The 20,605-nt window shown below is 38.5% G+C and overlaps 1 protein-coding gene across 1 annotated transcript in view; it reads left to right on the forward strand.

The window, feature by feature from the left end:
• The window catches only part of LGR5 (leucine rich repeat containing G protein-coupled receptor 5), a 151,832-nt gene that overhangs the window by 67,962 nt on the left and 63,265 nt on the right, over nucleotides 1-20,605 (forward strand). Inside the window, exon 5 of the mRNA XM_021710990.1 lies at nucleotides 13,652-13,723. Coding sequence (XP_021566665.1) covers nucleotides 13,652-13,723 — 72 coding nt within the window. The remainder of the gene's footprint in view (nucleotides 1-13,651; nucleotides 13,724-20,605) is intronic.

The raw sequence follows: 20,605 nt of genomic DNA on the forward strand, positions 1-20,605 counted from the left end.
TCCAAGTAGCCAGAATTACAGGCATGCACTACCACGCCCGGCTGATTTTTTGATTTATTGTAGAGATGAGGTCTCGCCGCCCAGGCGGGTCTCGAATCCGCGGGCTCAGGCAATCCACTATCATCCCTCAAAGTTTTAACAGAAAAACATGAAATCCACAGAAGACTTTACACTGGGCTCTCCCAAACTCACTGTACCAAAAAATAAAAATAAAAAGGAGGAAGCTAAAGTTACTTAATAATATACAGAGGAAATTTTGATTAAGTCTAGTAGTCACTTTCCAGGAGATGAAAAAGAATTGTATAAACCAAAAATTTTACATTTAGAAATTCATTTGACCCTCTTATCCTTTTGAGTGATGGGGGCACTAAGAACATGAGGCACTATCATAGCCCTTAAGAACTGCATTTGGTACCATCAGTTGAGCAAAAAGAAATTGTATAGGCAATCACCTCTGTTGAAAATATTTCCTGCCAGGTGTGGTAGCTCATGTCTATAATCCCAGCACTTTGGGAGGCCAAGGTGAGAGGATTGCCTCAGCCCACGAGTTCGAGACCAGCCTGGGCAAATTGGCAAGACCTCATCTCTATAATAAATAAAAAAATTATCTGGGCGTGACGGCATGTGCCTGTAGTTCCAAGCTACTTGGAAGGCTGAGGCAGAAGGATCACCTGAGCCCAGCAGGTTGAGGCTGCAGTGGCCGTGAGTGTGCCACTGCACTCCAACCTGGGTGACAGAGTGAGACTCTGACTCAAAAAAAAAAAGAAAGAAAAAGAAAATGTTTTCTTTATAAGTTCTAAAGTCAGAGTTCAATCTGAGGAGTAATTAAAATTGTTGATGCACCAGAGAATCTGCAATGGTAGGTAGAAAGAATGTTCAATCATAACCAAATTACACTATATCAATCATTTTTTCATGAAGATGGTTTTCCCAAATTTCTCCCCTCTGGAGTTTTATCTATATTTATTTTTTATTTTTATTTTTTTAAAGCAGAATTTATTGAGAGGACTGAAAAGCTCCCACAGTTGGAGGGGAGCTGAAGGGGTTGCCCTATATTGATTTTTTATGGCATCATATTTTTAAGAAATGCTACTTTTTTACTACTGAAATCAGTTAAATATGACCAAATCATTATTAAGGGGTATGGTGGAGAGTCTTAGATTACTAGATTGTACAGCAATTTTTCATTATTCGGGGAATAAATGTTTCACTCTAGGCCCCAGGTTCTTCTTTTTCCCTCTTTTCTCTTTGGACATTTTCATTACTAGAACTTAACATTCATAAGGGCTGGGACCATATCTGTTTTAGTAACTACTAATATACAATAAATAATTAATCATTTTTTTATAAATGAACTCATGAGAAAGCAACTTTTTATATATTTTAACTGCCTTAGGAAAAAAGTGAAAGATTTAATTGATGTTACTCAATATTTTTAAAGATTATTTTAAGTAATTTTCAAATATCAGGATTTTAAAAAATTTCATTCTTCTTATTCTCACTCCTCCACCACAATTAATATACAATACTTAGCCAGGTTTATCCCCATATTTATAAGGCATGCATTTCCTATCCTTTTCTTTTTAATTTCCTGATAATCTCCCATGACAAAATGCTTCTCTTCTTCTGCAACACACACCTAGATTTTAGACCACAAAGTGAATCAAATAATTTACTTTTCCAAAGACTTTAATAGATTTCCTCCCTCAGTGACCTAACTCATTCGAAAGAACTCCTCTTTCTTCATGAGGCAAATGTTAATTCTGTTTCAAGTCCAGTTTTTAAAAAAATAATTGAAAAAATTACAAAAAGTGAGTGGAGGGAAAAGAACTACATTTTAAAATGCTACTACTTTTCTCTATTGTCTTATTTTTCTCTCTCTGGAAACTCCATCAAATACCTTGGCCATAGAACCACAGAATTTCAGAAATAGAGGGAACCCTTTAAAGAATATTCTTCCATTTTCTCATTCTATTCTGGAATTCTTTCTGCTGAGCTGGCCGACTTGCTGAATTTAAAATCAAGACCACTTTCCCATATATAATTCTGTGTTACATCTAACTGATGTTTTGAAGACATCATTATTCATTTAGTGGCAAAGGGATTAGTATTTATGGAACCTGGAAAAATGATCAACCTGGCTTGGTTTATTCCTTTGTTCCCAAGGCTAAATTTAGGGGAGCTGGGGGGTTTTTGGATTTTGCTTTTTAAAAAATCCTGTTAGCAGAGCATTTGATTATGTCTTTATTATGCTGCTGATCACTTCTATTAGACTTAGCTGTGTTAAGTCTGTATTTTCTTTTCGGGTACAATATCTTCAAAAATAATAATATAAATGTAGTAACAATAATAGTAGCTTACTTAGCCAGGCTCGGCGGCTCAGCCTGTAATCCCGCGCCTTTGGGAGGCTGAGGTGAGTGGATTGCTTGAGCCCGCGGGTACGAGACCCGCCTAGGCAGCGAGACCTCCTCTCTACAATAAATCAAAAAATCAGCCGGGCATGGTAGCGCATACCTGTAATTCCGGCTACTCGGAAGGCTGAGGCGGAAGGATGACCAGAGCCCAGCAGGTCAAGGCTGCAGTGGCCGGAGGCGGCCACTGCACTCCAGTCTGGGCGACAGAGTGAGACTCCGATTCAAAAATAATAATAATAATAATAATAGCTTACTCTGTACCAGTCACTGTTCAAAGTGCTTTACATGTATCATATCATTGAATTCTGTTAACAGCCCCTACAATGATAATAATATCATTATTATTCTCAATTAACTAATAAACTGAAGTTCAGAGAAAACAAAGAACTTACTTAACATAATGGAGTTAGTAAGTGTCAGGCTACCATTCAAACCCAGGTCAGAGCTAAGATTCAAAATGACTTTCTAACCCATGCTTGGAAAGTGGAAAGAGGAGGAATTGCTCATGATTTATATTTGCTTCCCCCCTCAATAGTACCTAGTACAGTAGTTTCATAGTAGATTGCACAATTGAACACTTTCAAATGTGTGAAAACTGAATTGCATAATAATAGGTGTGTACGTATGTGCCTATATCAGTGTATGTGTAGGTAAATTAAAAAGAGAGAATGGAAGAGAAAACAAGGAGGTCTGTCTACCCAGGAGAGAGAGATTGGGTGCTTAGTTATTAATTCACTACCATTGCATATTGGCTATAAGTGAAGGATCATCTGAATTTTTAGGTGTAGAATTTCACCGATCTAGCATTGTCCAACAGATACAAAATCTTCGTTAATATTTTCACATATAAATATATATACTTAGCCTCCATGTTTTTAATATAATATTTTATACTAACAAATGACAATCCAAAAAAGCTAAATATAGATATTTCAATATCTATCAATGTGAGAGTGTGTGTGTGTGTATGTGTGTGTGTAGATGTGGGTATGGGTATGTGTGCTTGTGTGTATCTTATGACAATTAGAGCACTGTGTAAAAGTATAAATTCTTTCATTCAGCTTATTCATCTCATCTTTATCTCCTTATACATTAAATAAGAAGCTGCCACTGACACTATCAATAATATTAATAAAACTCCCAACTCAAGACTCCATCTTTAAAAATGACTATTAGTAAAACCAAGTTACCACTCTTCCCCTTGTCTCTATCCAATATATCATTTCCCTCATTTAATTTACTTAACTGTGTTATAACCTGTGTGGACAGCCATGGTCCCTTCCTCATCCATTGTCAGACATTAACAAAGATGCCATAGTTCAAAATTCTGTAAGAATCAATAAAGCCCTAGAGATGTTCACTGACTTAACATTCAAAAAAAAATGTAACTCTTGATTGAAAGACTATTTGAAGCTAATATTTAAAAAGAATAAAAGTCATCACAGAAAATTGTCTTCCTGTCTCTCTTGGGACATTTTGGAACAGTCACTATCTATGCCTCAACTTTTAGCACATTCAGGTCTTGTTTTTTTTTCATTTTTTTAATGACTCTACAAGGTGACCAGATAAGCATGGGCCAGTTGTCCTGCTGGTAGAGATGTGCTAGTGCAAAAAGAAGGAGAATCTTTTTCTTTTGCAGAAAAATAAAATAATATAACAGGTCTAAATGTAGGGAGGCTGTGCTGTGTGGAGGGAAGAGCCCAGAATCTAGACCCAGAAGCCCAGGAAAACCATCCTGGGTCTGCCACTTACTAGCTAATAATCCACCTTACTTCACTGGGCCTTGGAAGATGATAGTGAGAGCCAAACTGCCTGTCTTTTAAGATGTTTCTGAGGATCAAATAAAATAATGATAAAAAAAAACTTTGGTAAACTATAATTTACATATTGAACAGTGTTAATAAAATGAAAACATTTTCAAAAAGATTCCAACCTCCTCCTTTCCTATGTCATGAGCCCAATTTCTCAGGAATCTCAGGGATCTTGGACTTATAAAGGAAAAGCTATTTCCAACTCTGAACTTGAACATATATTGGCAACAATTTCAGATAATTCTATGCCAACTTTTAACAATCTGAGCAATCATTGTATTTTTCTCCAACAGTACATCTCCTCCATTCTATGAATTCAGTTGTAAGGGCTTCATTTTAGCTTCATGTTAGCTTCATATTAGCGTTAGTCACGTGGACAAAAAATCCTAAATTGGGCCCATCAGAGTGTGGTTCAGATGTTAGAAGCTAATGGCAGATGGTGCCTATTTCTGGCATCTACATGTTAAAGTAAACTTAGATTGAGAATCTAAGTTAAATAGGGGGTGGGGGGAATAAATTGTTACCATTTTAAATAGCTCAAGTTAAATACTTTTATTTCTGAATGCATTTCAAAATTTTCTCAAATACTTGATTTAGAAAAATTTGGAATCAAATCCTCAATTTAGAAAAGAAACATGAGAAGCTCTAGGGAGGTCTGTTTTTAAGTTACTATTGTTCCCTGGAACTGTTTGCTCATATTATGGTTGGCTTTGAAGAATCTCTGCATAAATAGTAGATATCTATTTTTACAGATGAAATTTGTAATGAGAGATACCACCAAACTTCCTGAAAGCTTAATCTATGCTTGTTACTTCTACTTCCTCGCCGTGTTACTGAAAATAGTGAGAGCTGTCCTATCTTTTGAGATTTTTTTCTGAGGATCAAATAAAACTATGATGAAAGCACTTTGGAAAACTATAATTCACATATTGGGTTGTGTTTGTAAAATGAAAACAGCTTTATGTCCATGAATAATCTTCATGTGCCTTGGCCTTCCCACAGTAATCAGTCTTCATAGATCTGGCAATTATTTATAAATGTTGCAGCCTTGAAACTCTATTGTTATTTCATGGCATTATTTTGGTTCTCTTCCAAATGACTATCCATAAGCTAGATATAGACATTTACATACCTTGATATCTAAATGTGTGTGTATGTGTGTGTCTTTGTTATGACAATTAGAATTAAGGCACTGTTTTGAAAGTGCCCTACCCTTAGCATTCCACTCTTCCCCACATCCAACTCCTATAAAATATAGACATTCCCCATATTTTTCCACTTAATTTGAATGTCTCCTTTCTCCGGACTCTACTTCCTCCATTCAACATGAATTTATGGAGCCACTGGGAAGATAAAAGCAAATATGATTTGCTGCATTTATTTCATTCATTCATTCTGCAAGCCCTTGCCCTCAAGTGGAGAAGACAGGCAATGAACAAGGACACAGCCACATATGATATTTGCCAATTGTGACAAGAGCAGTGGAAGAACATAAACACGACTTAGATAAAGAATAAATAACAAGGGGTGGTAAGGAAGGAAAACCTGTCTAAGAAGGTGATGTCTAAACTGAGATCAACAGGTTTAGGGGGAGCTGGTGGTCCTATAGCTGGGATAGAAATTTCAGGCAGGGGAACAGGAGAGCAGGGCTCTGAGGTAGAAAGACCGTAACGTGTGTGCATCTGCAAGATCAATATGGCTAGAGGAGGAAGTGGTGTAGGATGCTGTTGGAGAGAAAGGCAAAGACCAGATCACGCAGGGACAAGTGGACTATGTGGAAGTCATTGGAGGGTTGTGAGCAGCTAGTCGAACAATAGGATTTATGATTTTTAAAAATTTCTCTTATTTGTGTGTGCAAAATAGGTTTTGCATTATGGAATTATGGAGGCAGTTAGACACAGAAAGAGGCTACTATTATTGTCTGGGCAAGAAATTCATCATTTGAACTATTTGTGCTGTATAGGTGACTCCCAAATCTATGTTTGTAGATTAGATCTCTTTTGTCTCCAACTGCTAGACCAGTGGTTCTCAGGGTACGGACCCTAAACAGCTTTATCTAAATTCATTCTTTATCTGAACTTGCTAGAAATGCAAACTCATGTGCCCCATTCCAGTAAATTGGAAATTCTAGGGATTGGGCCCTGGAAACTGCCTTTAACAAGCTCTCCAGTGATTCTCACGCATGGTAAAGTTTGAGGACTGCTACTTTAGGCTAGTGGTTCTCAAAATTTAGTCACATCAGAATCACCTGTAATGCTTGTTAAACCATACATTGCTAGGCCCCACCAGAGTTTCTTCAGAAGTTTGGGTATCAGAGGAATAATAGCAAGAATCTACACAGTTCACAACTGCAAAGATGTAGAACCAAACTAAGTACACATTACTAGATAAAGAAAATATATACCGCCAGGCTCGGTTGCTCAGCCTGTAATCCCGCGCTTTGGGAGGCCAAGGTGATTGGATTGCCTGAGCCCACGGGTTCGAGACCCGCCTGGGCAACTTGGTGAGACCTCATCTCTACAATAAATCAAAAAATTAGCTGGGCGTGGTAGCGCGCACCTGTAGTTCCAGCTACTTGGAAGGCGGAGGGGGAAGGATCGCCGGAGCCCAGCAGGTGGAGGCTGCGGTGGCCGGGAGCGTGCCACTGCACTCCAGTCTGGGCGACAGAGTGAAACTTCAACTCAAAAAAAAGAAAAGAAAATATATACCATAGGGTGTATACATACCATAGAATACTATTCAGCCATAAAAACATAAAATGATGTATTTTGCTGCAACTTAGATGGAATTGGAGGCTATTATCCTAAGTGAAGTAACTCAGGAACAGAAAAACAAATTCCACATGTTCTTATAAGTGGGAGCTAAGCAATGGGTCTGCAAAGGCATATAGAATGATGTAGTGGACACTGAAGACTTGGAGTGGGAGAGATGAAAAATGACCTCTAGGGTACAATGTTGAGTGATGGGTACACTTAAAGCCCAGATTTCTTCGCCACTATACAATTCATTCATGTAATCAAAAAGCATTTGGACACCTAAAGCTATTGAAATTTTAAAAATTAAGAATTTGCTTTTAAAAGAAATTCCCATGTAATACTGATGCTGCTAGTTCAGCGATCACATTTTGAGATTTCCCAGTGATCACACTTTGAGAATCCCCAACTAAGTGACACCTCCAACCTGGTTAGTAAGAGCATTTTTTGACTTACAAGGAACAGTAAGTTTTCAAGTCTTTTTTTTTTTTTTTGAGTTGAAGTCTCACTCTGTCGCCCAGACTGGAGTGCAGTGGCACGCTCCCAGCCACCGCAGCCTTGACATGCTGGGCTCCAGCAATCCTTCCGCTCAGCCTTCCAAGTAGCTGGAACTACAGGTGAGCGCTACCATGCCCGGCTAATTTTTGATTTATTGTGGAGATGAGGTCTCACCAAGTTGCCCAGGCAGGTCTCAAATCCAAGGGCTCAGGCAATCCACTCACCTCAGCCTCCCAAAGCACAGGATTACAGGCTGAGCTGCCGAGCCCAGCTCTACCAGTACTTTAAAACTCAACATGTGCAGAACCAGATTCATTCACTTGCAACCCCTTCAGCAAGCATTTTCTCCTGCCCTTCCTAGTTGCCACCAGTATTCATATCATCCAAACTTGTGTTTGTCACGCCTTTTGTGTCATTTTTTTCTCTCTTGCTCCCTATCTCCAGCCAGTTTTCAAATTCTAATGCTCAGAATTCCACCTTGTCTTTCCCATTTTTTCACTATTTTTTTTCCACTCAGTTCAAGTTCTTAGCTTCTCATCTGGACAACCAATAACATCTATTAACTAATCACCTCTCCTGATTCTACTAAAAGTTAATGAATCATGGACAATGAATTAATGGATCATTGTCTCTGGGAATGGAGACCATGATGGTCTTCGGATGGTTTTATAAATATTAAGCAGTGAGAACCACCTCAAAGTTTCTTATCCTTGAATATGCATTTGAATCACCTAGAGTACTTTTTAATACTAATGACGAGGAATTCTGATTTAATAGATTTCAGTGGGGACCCAGACATCATTTTATAAAAACTCTGAGGCAGAAGGATTGCCTGAACCCAGGAGGTCGAGGCTGTGTTGAGCCATGATCGTGCCACTGCTCTCCATCCCGGGCAACAGAGTGAGACCCTGACAAAAAAAAGGAGTGAGGCAGTTCCCATCAGAAGGACCTTTTTTAAAACCCAGATCTAATCATATGACTCTCCAACGTGAAAGCCTTGCTGTGGCCTCCAAATCCCTTCTTGAAGTGGCTACAGACACCTTTCCAACCTCACCTCCTGCCATCCTCTGCCATTCATGCCACTCCAGCCATGCAGCTTTCTCCTTGCAGCTTCTGGACCACACCAGGCACACTACACCTCAGGGCTTTTACTCTACTGTTGTCTTCACATCCATGCCTGCATGGTGTAGACCTCTGCTGAAGTGCCTGCTCAGCAGAGAGATTTCCCAGCCATCTTATATGAAGGAAGAGCCCATCATCCTCCACAATTACCACCCATTGTTTCCAACTCTTTTGCCTTGATTCTTCCTTCTTCACAGAATTTTTCATATTATGTTATTCATTTGTCTTTTTTATTTAATGACTATCTCCCCACATGAGAATGCAAGCTCTATGCAGCCTGGCACTTTACTGGTAGTATTCACTGCTGTGTCACTAATACTTGCAGCAGTACCAGCACAGAGCAGACCCTCAGCTAGCACTTGTTGGATATAAAAGGATAGTGGAGGCCCAGCCCAGTGGCTCATACCTATAATCCCAGCACTTTGGGAGGTGGAGGTGAAGGTGAGAAGATTGCCTGAGCCCAGGGGTTTAAGATCAGCCTGGGCAACTTGGTGAGACCTGCTCTCTACATTAAAAAAATATTAGCTGGATGTAGTAGTACGCACTTTCTGGCTACTTGGAAAGCTGAGGCAGAAGGATTGCCTGAGCCCAGCAAGTGGAGGCTGCAATGGTTGTGATTATGCCACTGTACTCCAACCAGGGCAACAAAGTAAGACTCTGACTCAGAAAAAAAAAAAAAATGAGGCCGGGCTCGATGGTTCAGTCTATAATCCCAGCACTTTGGGAGGCTGAGGCAAATGGATTGCCTGAGCCCGCAGGTTCGAGACCCACCCGGGCAATTTGGCAAGACCTCGTCTCTACAATAAATAAAAAATTAGCTGGACGTGGTAGTCCGCACCTGTAGTTCCAGCTACTTGGAAGGCTGAGGCAGAAGGATCGCTGGAACCCAGCAGGTAGAGGCTGCAGTGGTCAGGAGAGTGCCAGTGCACTCCAGTGTGGGCCACAGAGTGAGACTCCAACTCAAGAAAAAGTGAAGAAATTGCAACCCTAGTGCATTACTGGTAGGAATGTATAAAGATGCAGTCATTGTAGAAGGCAGTTTGGCATTTTCTCCAAAGGTTATGCATACAACTACTACATGACCCAAGAATTCTACTACTAGATATATACGCAAAGGAATAGAAGGCAGGAAGACAGATATTTGTGCACCAGTGTTCATAGCATCACTGTTCACAAGAGCCAAAAGATGAAAATAATCCAACTGTCAATTAACAGATAAATGGATAAGCAAAATGCAGTATATACATACAGTGGTACATTACTCAATCATAAAAAGAAATGCAATTTTGGTATATGATATAACACGGTTGGACATTGAAAACATTACACTGAGTGAAATAAGTTAGATACAAAAGGAAAATATTATATGATTCCACTTATATGAGATACCTAGAATAGGCAAGTTTATAGAGACAGAATGTAAGTAGAAATTACCAGGGACTGGGACCAGGGGAAAGGAAAGACTATTGCTAGTTTGGTACAAACTTTTTATTGGGCAAAATCAAAAGATTTGGGTATAGATAATGGCGGGCCCAGGTTCCCTGTCTTTTTTGTTGTTCTTGTTTTGTCTTCTGTGGAATATGCTCCACACAAGAGTTGCTGATGGTGGCTTACCAGTACCACTTCTATAGGGGAAATAGAAGGATTAGAAACAAGCAACTTCCTTTGACGAGGTGACTTGGAAGTTTCACCTATCACTTTTGATCACAGTTGAACTTAGTCACATACCACATTTAGATGCAAGGAAGACTGGAAAATGAGACTCTGGCTGAGTGGCCTTTTACTTTGCTAAATCTCTGGATAAGGGAATTGTTCTAGAAGAAGGAGAGAATGAACACTGGGGGACAGTCAGTAGTATCTACTTAAATGGTTAGTTGAGTGTTATTGGGGCAGCCTACTATGTTTTAAGCACTATTCAAGGCCCTATTACAGATATGAAGAGAATATTCAGGTTCAAGAAGTTCCCAGTCTTTTAAGTGTCATAAGACAGGCACACACTACAACACGATGTAGGCTATAAATCCATCAGCAAACCACAAAGTGCTAAACAATGAGTTCAAAGTAGAGAGATTGTCCATCAGTTAGGAAAGCTCAGAAAGGAGGTAGCTGTGAGAAACAGGGACTAAAAGGAGAACATTTTAGAACAAAGAACTAGAAGGGAGAAAATGGAAGGCATGTCTAAAAAAAGCAAGCCTTGTGGTCTGGTTTAGCTCCAGTATCAAGTGGGGATAAAGGAATTATTGGAGAAGAGGCTGAGGACTTCTTTTCATTTATTTTTACTGGAATGAAAACTGACAGAGAGTTTTTGAACAGGGCAGTGATAGGATCAGAGTTGGCTTTGTAAAGATCATCAGTGAATATAGAATGAATAGGAGTAGGTAGAGATGGAATGTGGGGAGACCAGATGGAAGGTCAGAGTTAGCGACTAAAGAGGATTTTCCAATAAAGAAATAAAACACCTCTGAAATTAACCCAGTCAAATATTAAGCTGAATTATGTGCTAGCAACTTATATTTATTGAGCACCTACTATGCTTAGGCTAGTAGCTCTCAAACTTTTCTGACCAGGTATAGAAAGAAACAAAATTCTCCTCATTGCATTCCCACAAATATATTTGGAAGCAAAGATCTGTTTGTTTGTTTGTTGTACTTTATTATAAAGATGTGGGGTACAAGTCAGGATTATATACATAAGTAATACATGCATGCATGTGCAGGTGAAATTTGGGCCTCCAACTGTCCTCGCTTTCCCTGGTTTAGGATCAGGTACCCTTTGTGTTGTTACGTGTCCCCACTCCCCCTCCTTCCCCTGCCAGTGTTCTGCAACTGCCGATCTCTCCCTTGTGCTATTGTGATTAATGTTCAGGTCCCACTCTGTTCTGGTTCCACTTATGAGTGAGAACAGAAACAAAGGTTTTATAAAACAATACTTCAGGCCAATGTATTCTGCTACTTTTCTGCTCTTTTTTCTTAATTTTTGACTAAGCCACTCGATTTATTAATCATTTGAAAAACACTTCTTTAGGAATCATGAGGAATGTTGGAGGAATATAAGAGCTATCTAAATCTTTCAAAAGATTGTATCTGTTAAGGGAAGGAAACATAGACACAAACACAAATAACCACAGGACAAGGTAGAGAAACCAGGGAGTTCTGAAGCTGGAAGGCACCCAAGAAGCTGTCTTATCTTCACATTTCATGTAATTAGTGAGAAAGTGAAGCTCAAAAATATTAACTAATTTATTTAACAGCACAAAGCAAGTTAGTGCTGCAGACACCAGATAAGCAGAGCCTCTTGGAGAGGTCCGAGGTGCTCCTCATGTTGTTAAATTGTTTTTTAGGAGCAAAATTACAGGCCAGGCGTAGTGATTCATGCCTATAATCCCAGCATTTTGGGAGGCCGAAGGGGGAGGATTCCTTGAGCCCAGGAGCTCGAGACCAAACTAAACAATGCAGTAAGACCTCATCTCTACAAAGAAATCATAAAATTAGCCAGGTATGGTGGCACACATCTGTAATCCCAGGTACTCAGGAGGCTGAGGTGGGAGGATCGCCAGAGCCCAAGAGGTGAGGCTGCAGTGAGCTATGATCATGCCACTGCACTCCAGCCTGGGCAATAGAGTGAGACTCTGAATCAAAAATAGATAGATAGATAGATAGATAGATAGATAGATAGATAGATAGATAGATAGATAGATAGATGCAGGATTACAAAAATTGTGTTATATTAATTTTAATTTACTTTGGATTGAGCAAATATGCTTTTAATACTCATTCCACAAATACTACTCAGAAGTTCTAGTCATATGATAATTGCAGTATTTATTTAAATATTCACTTATAGTATGTTATTGGTGGTGTGGAAATGGGATGCATATTTCAAATTGTATGATGGACTGCTTTATTTCAGTTTAGTCAGTGGATCTCTGAGACTTTCCTTTGAAGATAGCATCAAAAGTATAAGTTTGAGGCTATTAGGCCCTTTAGTAATAAGCAAATGGGCCAAATTTATCCTTATTCCCCACATCCCCATCTCCATCAAAAAACAGGGAAGGGGCGTGATGGCACACAACCATTCGAGATACTCACGAGGCTGAGGAGGGAGGCTCTTTTGAGTCTAGGAGTTTGAGGTCAGCCAGGGCAACAAAATAAGACCCTGTCTTATTTATCTTTAAAAAGAAAAAAGAAAAGAAAAAAAAGAGAGGAGTGTCTTGATTGCCAATTCTACCCACCATTCTAAGATGTGATCAGCTCCTCAAGAAATGAGTTCTTCTGAGTTGTTCTTGGATTTTCTGTTTTGTAGGACCATCGAACATATGAGTTTATAGCTTTGATGTGGCTGCCAAAAAGTACTGAATCAGATGTTTCAGATACTACACCTTGATGATCTTTTTGTGTATTCTCTCATCTTGACTATCTCCCACTTAGAAAAATAGTATAAAGTGAACCTTTAAAATTTTATCAGTTAATGATATCAAAACTTTCCATTAAATAACCCATGTTAATGTCTTTTATACTAAACTCTATTTTCAATTTTTAAGGCATTGTTTAATCAAAACATGTTAAATTAAACTACTCTACCCTTTTTTGATAGAGTTTAGAAAAAATTGATTGTGATAGTCTGCATTCTTACTTGACAAGCTTAATAAGAAAGTTGGGTATTTTGGGGTATTGCAACAGAAATATTCTTGTGTTTATCTATGTTATTTATGCTTACAAAGAATAGTAAAAATCATATGACAGTCACATTTTGACCTACAAATTATTATATGGTGTTAGCATTTGTTTAAAAATTGTTTAAAGGCTATTTTTATATATGGTGTAAGCTATAAAATGATTTATTATAAAATAGGTAATTTATTACATTTTAGGCACTTCTGTCAACATTTTATTCAAAATTTATTTTAAAATGTTCACAAAATATAGCAAAACAAAGTTCTTTACTGTTATTTTTGGTATTTGTGATTTTAACATATTGCATTTTTTAACAACTAAATGAATTCCACCTGAAGAGAGCCATGCTCACTCTCTCTCTTTTCCATTGAAACCCACAGACGTCTTGCCGGAAACTCTCTGACATACATCCCCAAGGGAGCATTCGCTGGCCTTTACAGTCTTAAAGTTCTGTAAGTAAACCAAGTGTTATTGGATAGAATTCTAATTTTAGTGTCAAATAGCTGCTAATTAACTTGTAAACACTGAGTCCCTCTAATAAACCACTTTGACACATGGGATAATTCAAGTCTAAATTCAAAGTCTACCAAATTCTAAATTCACATCTAACTTCATTGGTGCCATAGAACCATATTATACTTGACTGAATGTGTGTATGAAAAAAATTTCTCTCTTCTTTTCTACCTTTAATATCTAAAATTGTTCGTCTCTAAATCTCCACCTTACCAACTCAAACTTTTAAGAGTACTTCCCTTTCCCTTTGTGTTATGAAATAAGGAGTGTGTCTTAAAAAGCATTTGATCACTGAGTAATATTAATCCCTGTGATGCTTACATAATGAGATCACAGCTTCAAACCAGTGTTAAAGTGCACTAAATAAGGATTAGCTGAAAACTACCAAGTCAGTGTTCCACCTGTGAATAGATGTGGAAAAGTCTAGTGCATAGCAGATGCACCAAGCAGTTGTTTAAGAAATGTTAATGCATTCGAATTGTAAATGTGGGTTTTCTTATTATTTAATGTCCAACTTCTCAATGTGTTTATCAGAAAACTCATTATTATTGAATTCCTTCTTCTAGTATCCATTGCTCAATCTTTTTTTTTTTTTTTTTTTTTTTTGAGTCAGAGTCTCACTCTGTTACCCAGGCTTGAGTGCAGTTGCATGATCACAGCTACCACTGTCTTGGCCTGCTGGGTTCAGGCGATACTTCCACCTCAGTCTTCCAAGTAGCTGAAACTGCAGGCGTAAGCCACCATGCCCAGCTAATTTTTGGATTTACTGTAGAGATGAGGTCTTGCCATGTTGCCCAGGCTGGTCTTGAACCCCTGGGCTCAGGCAATTCTCTCACCTCAGCCTCCCAAAGTGCTGGGATTAAAGGCATGAGCTACCCACGCCCAGCTCATTGCTCAATTTTCTTTCAGTTTGTTTTGAGTAGGAAAAAGAGGCATGTAGGATGTAGGTAATAAAAAATACATAAGCAAGGAAAAGTTTGTCTCAGAAAATGTGTCCTGATTTTATTTTCTTTCTTTGAGACAAAACTTATTAACTCTAAAAAGCATATGATTTATTTCTTTTTTTTTTTTCTTTGAGTCAGAGTCTCACTCTGTTGCTCAGGCTGGAGTACAGTTGCATGATCTCTGCTATCACTGCCTCGGCCTACTGGGCTCAGGCAATCCTTCCACATCAGTCTCCTAAGTAGCTGGAACTACAGGTACACACCACCACACCTGGCTAATTTTTTAATTTATTGTACAGATAAGGTCTCGCCATGTTGCCCAGGCTGGTCTCAAACTCCTGGGCTTGGACAATCCTCTCACTTCTGCCTTCCAAAGTGCTGGGATTACAGGGGTGAAGCATTGTAGTCTGTCACATTTGATATATTTCTACTCCATAAAAATTGCATTGCCTGAGGGATACATAGGTTAAAACAAATTAAATTTAGTATTTTGTTAAACGTTAAATTCAACAGCAATCATTTGATCTCCTTGGGAGATTGGGTTTGTTTTCCCTTGCCTTCTTTGGATTTTGTTTTATTTTTTTTGTTTTTTGTTTTTTTGCTATTAATCAGAAATATTTTTAAGTTGTCATGTTGCCAAACCCTGATGCTAATTCCTCATGTGGTAAAATTCTGAGTATAGCACCAGCTCCAATGCATATATCTTCATGAACACAGCAAAACATTTGTAACCATTCACAATGCAACATTAAAGTCAAGTGTAGATAAGACAACTAAAGTGATTTTTTTTTTATGTCAAGCTATGTACCACTAAGTGTTTTGGATACTTGTTAAGAAAATTATACTGAAACCAATTATTTAAATTCACTTAACATAATGTATATTGGGTAGATGAGCTAGTGTGTATGTACCTCCAGACATAATTATATTTAAGATATGAATATATAAAATGAATACATACGAATTAAATAATACAAATATATAAATTATATATAAACTAGCCATTATAACTACATAGAATTATAATTTTATATCCTTGAATTCTTATTTATGAATTATTAAAATTTTGCATGAATATTTCTATCATAACATCTTTAAATTTTCTAGCTACACCATTATATATTTCTAGTTGCATCACATTATGAGTAAATATTTATTTCCTGCAATGCACTAAAAATCCATGATATTAGAAATGTCATCTGTCTTGGTCACTGGTATATTCCCAGCTCCTAGAGTAGTACCTGACTCATAGTAGACATTCAATAAATATTTGTTGAATGATTTGATTCAGGCTGATGATACAGAGAGAACAAGGGAGTTTCAGACGTTTTCATTTTTTCTTCATTTGGTATAATGTTGACCCAATGCCATATGTTTATTAACGGAATATCTATTACATATTAAACAAAAAAGTTGTGCCTTCATATCTGATATGTGCTTTTACCTGCAAACAGGCTTTATTAACCCAGAATGCTTCTACACACACTGCTGTTTCTTATAGTGCATTTTGTCTGGACACTCCAGAAAGCATTGAGTTAATCTGATTTAAAAATGAAAATCAGGCCGGGCTCAGTGGCTCAGCCTGTAATCCCAGCAGTTTGGGAGGCCAAGGCGAGAGGATTGTCTGAGCCCGCAGTTTCAAGACCCGCCTGGGCAACTTGGCAAGGCCTCGCCTCTACAGTAAATCAAAAATTAGCTGGTCGTGGTAGTGCACGCCTGTGGTTCTGGCTACTTGGAAGGCTGAGGCTCACTGGAGCCCAGCAGGTTGAGGCTGCGGTGGGCGGGAGCCTGCCACTACACTCCAGTCTGGGTGACAGAGTGAGACTCCAACCCAAAAAAAAAAAAAAGGAAAATCATAGGTTATTTCTCAAGCTTACCACACAAATGTACCCTTTCCACCAGAAAAAAAGTAGTATTTAGAACATCTCTTTTATCCATTTCTAACTAATCAATGTTTCCTGTCTTCTGCACAGTCAGGGGTTCAGCAAAGCCTGGTGAGTGTGATACTTAAAATGACATTAAACAAATAGTTTCTGGAAGTACAAAGACCAATAAATATGGCTTATGCCCTTGAAGAGTTTATAATCTGGTAACAGATTGTGAGGCCAGAATAGTGGGCCCAAGACAGAAGAGCAATCCATTTATGATTCTTGTGGAAAGTGTGTCTAGAGATGTGTGCAGGGTACTAAGGAACTACAGAGGTTGGGGAGCATTTCATCCAGTCTGATGGTTCCAATTTGACTTTCTAGGAGAGACATTTTCCTAGAAATAACCCAGAAGCTGAGTCTTGAGGCACAAGTAGGAATTAGCCACCCAAATGAGGTGACTGATCGAAGGTCCAATATGAGAGAGATACAGAGTCAGGAAAGACCTGGGCTAAATAGGTAACTCTAAACAGGTTAGTACTCGAACATTCAGAAGGTGGAGAGTATTTGAAGAAGAACCTGAAAAAATAGAAAGAGTCTTGGTTGCAGGGATTCCTGTCTGTCATGTCAAAAAACATGGACATAATAATGTTCTGGGCATGATGAAGAGCCAAAAAAAATGTAAGCAAGGGAAAACCATGTTCAAACTTAGCAGTTCAGCTGGATCCCTGTCCACGTGAGGAGGGTTCAAGATGAGCAAGACCCTGCCAGGAACTGTGTTCCCCCTTCTCTTTACTTTGCTGATGTAAAACTAATACTCAATGAGTGGACTCAAATTGTCAAATATTGTGAAAGTATTTTGGTGTTTGTCTTAGTCTATTTGTGCTGTGATAACAGACTGACACAGACTGGGTCATTCATAAAGAACAGAAATTTATTTCTCACAGTTTTTGGAGGCTGGGATGTCCGAGATCAGGGTGCTGGTGTCTGGTGTGGACTGCTCTCTGTTTCCAAGTTGGCACCTTGAACACTGAGTCCTCTGGCCGGAGGAACAAGAAGGTGAAAGGACAAAAAGGGAATGAACTCTCTCCATCAAGTCTTTTTGTAATGGTGTCAATCTATTTTGTATGACTGTGCTCCAAAACCTTCTTAAAGCAACAATGCAGAATGTTTATAAAAGCTAACTTTGTTAATGAAATTCATTAAGATTCCCGCATTTCTTCTTTCTATGCTAATTTAAGGATACCATCTCCCTAAAGGCTCCACCCAACACTTCCCAAAGGGCCACACCTCCCAACACTGTTACACTGGGGATGAAGTTTCAACACAAATTTTTGGAGAGGACAAAACATTCAAACCATAGCAGTGTTAGAGCAATGGTTCTCAAGCATGATGGATCTGCCTGTTACAGGGTGTTCTGGAAATTTTGGAGCATTATCTGGTTGTTCAGACAATAGGCAAGTAGTAAACAGTACTGCAATGTGCTGCACAACCAAGCATAAGGAAGAATTCTCTCTCATTCTACTGACTTCTGACTGTCCTTTCAGACCAAATATAAATCAATAATCCTGTAATGTATAATTATACTGAATGATTTTACAAGAAGTTCTAAATAAGCTTAATAATATGTATAGGAAAAAATTAAATGGAATACATATTTTCTCTCAAAATCATTAATCAGTCAACCCAGTTTGTACATCCTGTCTATTCCTTGTGTTGTAAGATTTTTAAACACATATTTACTTTAAAATACTATTAGTGAAGTAGAGTTATCTCAAAAGCCACAAAACAAATTAAAAATATATAACCATGGAAAAGTGAAATTTCTTTAAAATAACTATTGTTAAATTAGCACAGAAACAAGAAACACGCTTAAACAAAAACACTGAATTTCACTAACAAAGTTTGCTTTATAAATATGCTATATTAGCCGGGCTCGGTGGCTCAGCCTGTAATCCCGCACCTTTGGGAGGCTGAGGTGAGTGGATTGCCTGAGCCCGCGGGTTCGAGACCCGCCCGGGCAACTTGGCAAGCCCTCATCTCTACAATAAATCAAAAAATTAGCAGGCATGGTAGCGCGCACCTGTAGTTCCAGCTACTTGGAAGGCTGAAGCGGAAGGATCGCTGGAGCCCAGCAGGTCAAGGTTGCGGTGGCCAGGAGCGGCCACTGCACTCCAATCTGGGTGACTGAGTGAGACTCCAACTCAAAAATAAAATAAAATAAAATAAAATAAATATGCTATATTATTGCTTTTTAAAATTTTTGGAGTAATCAAATGAAATTTATATTGTGGTAACTGTATAATGATTTACTTATTTGAGGGTAGTTGACCTTTTGTCTTTCCAGTCTTACTTTTGTTACCTGGCAGGGCCTGCCACTCAACTTCTGTTTGTGACTATTTCTTTTTCCAATTCAACCTGGAATCCCCATTGACTACAAAAGGGATGCTCTCCAGGACCTTTTGAAGTACTGGGTAGAATGCTTACATCACATATTATGGAATTTTGAGACAGGATGAATGTTCTCTGATATTTCAACACTATCTTGTCCTAAAACATGGGGAATCATTTTGACATTACTCATCTATAAGAAACATTCTTTTGAGAGAATATTCATGCTCATTTGTGAGTGTCACACTTCCTCATTTTCTCCATTATACTTGTAATTTGTTTTGGCATGTTATCTTTTTTTTTAAGTTGGAGTCTTGCTCTTGCCCAGGCTAGAGTGCAGTGACACACTCATGGCCACTGCAGCCCCGACCTGCTGGGCTTAGATGAGTGTCACACCTCAGTCTTTCAAGTAGCTGGAACTACAGTACAGGTGTGTGCCACCATGCCCAGTTATTTTTTTTTTATTAATTGTAGAGATGAGGTCTCACCATGTTGCCCAAGCTGGTCTCAAATCCCTGGGTCCTCTAGCCTCTGCCTCCCAAAGTGCTGGGATTACAGGCAGGAGTCACCAAGCCCAACCTGGCATGTTATCTTTATTTTAATAAAGATTTTTCCTTCTTTCCCTTGTAAAGCATAGTAAGTATGGCTTATTATTTCATATGCATATCTTAACTAATTTTTATTCCAGTATCCATACAGACTTCCACTCTCATGTTCCTAATCAGAATGGCTCCTGATCATGTTATTTTTGTCACATCCATTCTTATTCATTGAAAGTATAGGCAAGCATCTAACTCATTCATAAAAATGTCTCCTGGGATAATCACACATGAGCATCATACATGTAGTGATACATATATCATTTTGCTGTAAATTAGTTTTGTATTTTGTTTTTTCTATTTTAAAGATGTGGGGTCCAATTCAGGGATAGGTATATAAATGATGATTATGCAGGTACCCTTGTTGATGAGGTGTGCCCCTCCCTCCCCTGGCAGTTTCCCTCAACTGCCAATCCCATCCCCCCTCCCCTGGCAGTTTCCTACTACTTCCAATCCCTTTCTTACAGTATTATGATACTTGTTCAATGTCCACTTATGAGTGAGAACATATGGTACTCTGTTCTTTGTTTCTGTAATAGATCACTGAGTATGAGAGACTCTAAATCCATTCAAGTTACTATGAAGCCCATATGTATCCTTCTTTATGGCTGTATAATATTCCATTGTGTATATATACCACTTTTTTAATCCAGTCCAGCTTCAATGGGCAGCATGGTTGGTTCTAGGTTTTTGCTATTGTGAATAGAGCTGCAACAAACACGTGGGTGCAGGTATCTTTTTTGTAGAATGATTTGAGTTCCTCCAGGTATATTCCCGATAGGGGAATTGCTGGGTCATATGGAAGGTCAATTTCTAGTTCTTTCAGAAATAGCCATACTGTCTTCGAGAGAGGATGCTCTAGTTTGCATTCCCACCATCAGTGTAGAAGCATTTTTTTTCTCTACATCCTCGCCAGCATCTGTTGTTGTTTTATTAAAGATGGCCATTCTTACTGGGGTTGGGTGGCATCTAAATGTGGTTTTGATTTGCATTTCTCTGATGATGAGTGAGGCTGAGCACTT

The sequence above is a fragment of the Carlito syrichta genome, unplaced genomic scaffold, assembly GCF_000164805.1.
Source record: "Carlito syrichta isolate Samal-C Ts95f unplaced genomic scaffold, Tarsius_syrichta-2.0.1 Scaffold301786, whole genome shotgun sequence".
Classification (NCBI taxonomy): domain Eukaryota; kingdom Metazoa; phylum Chordata; class Mammalia; order Primates; family Tarsiidae; genus Carlito; species Carlito syrichta.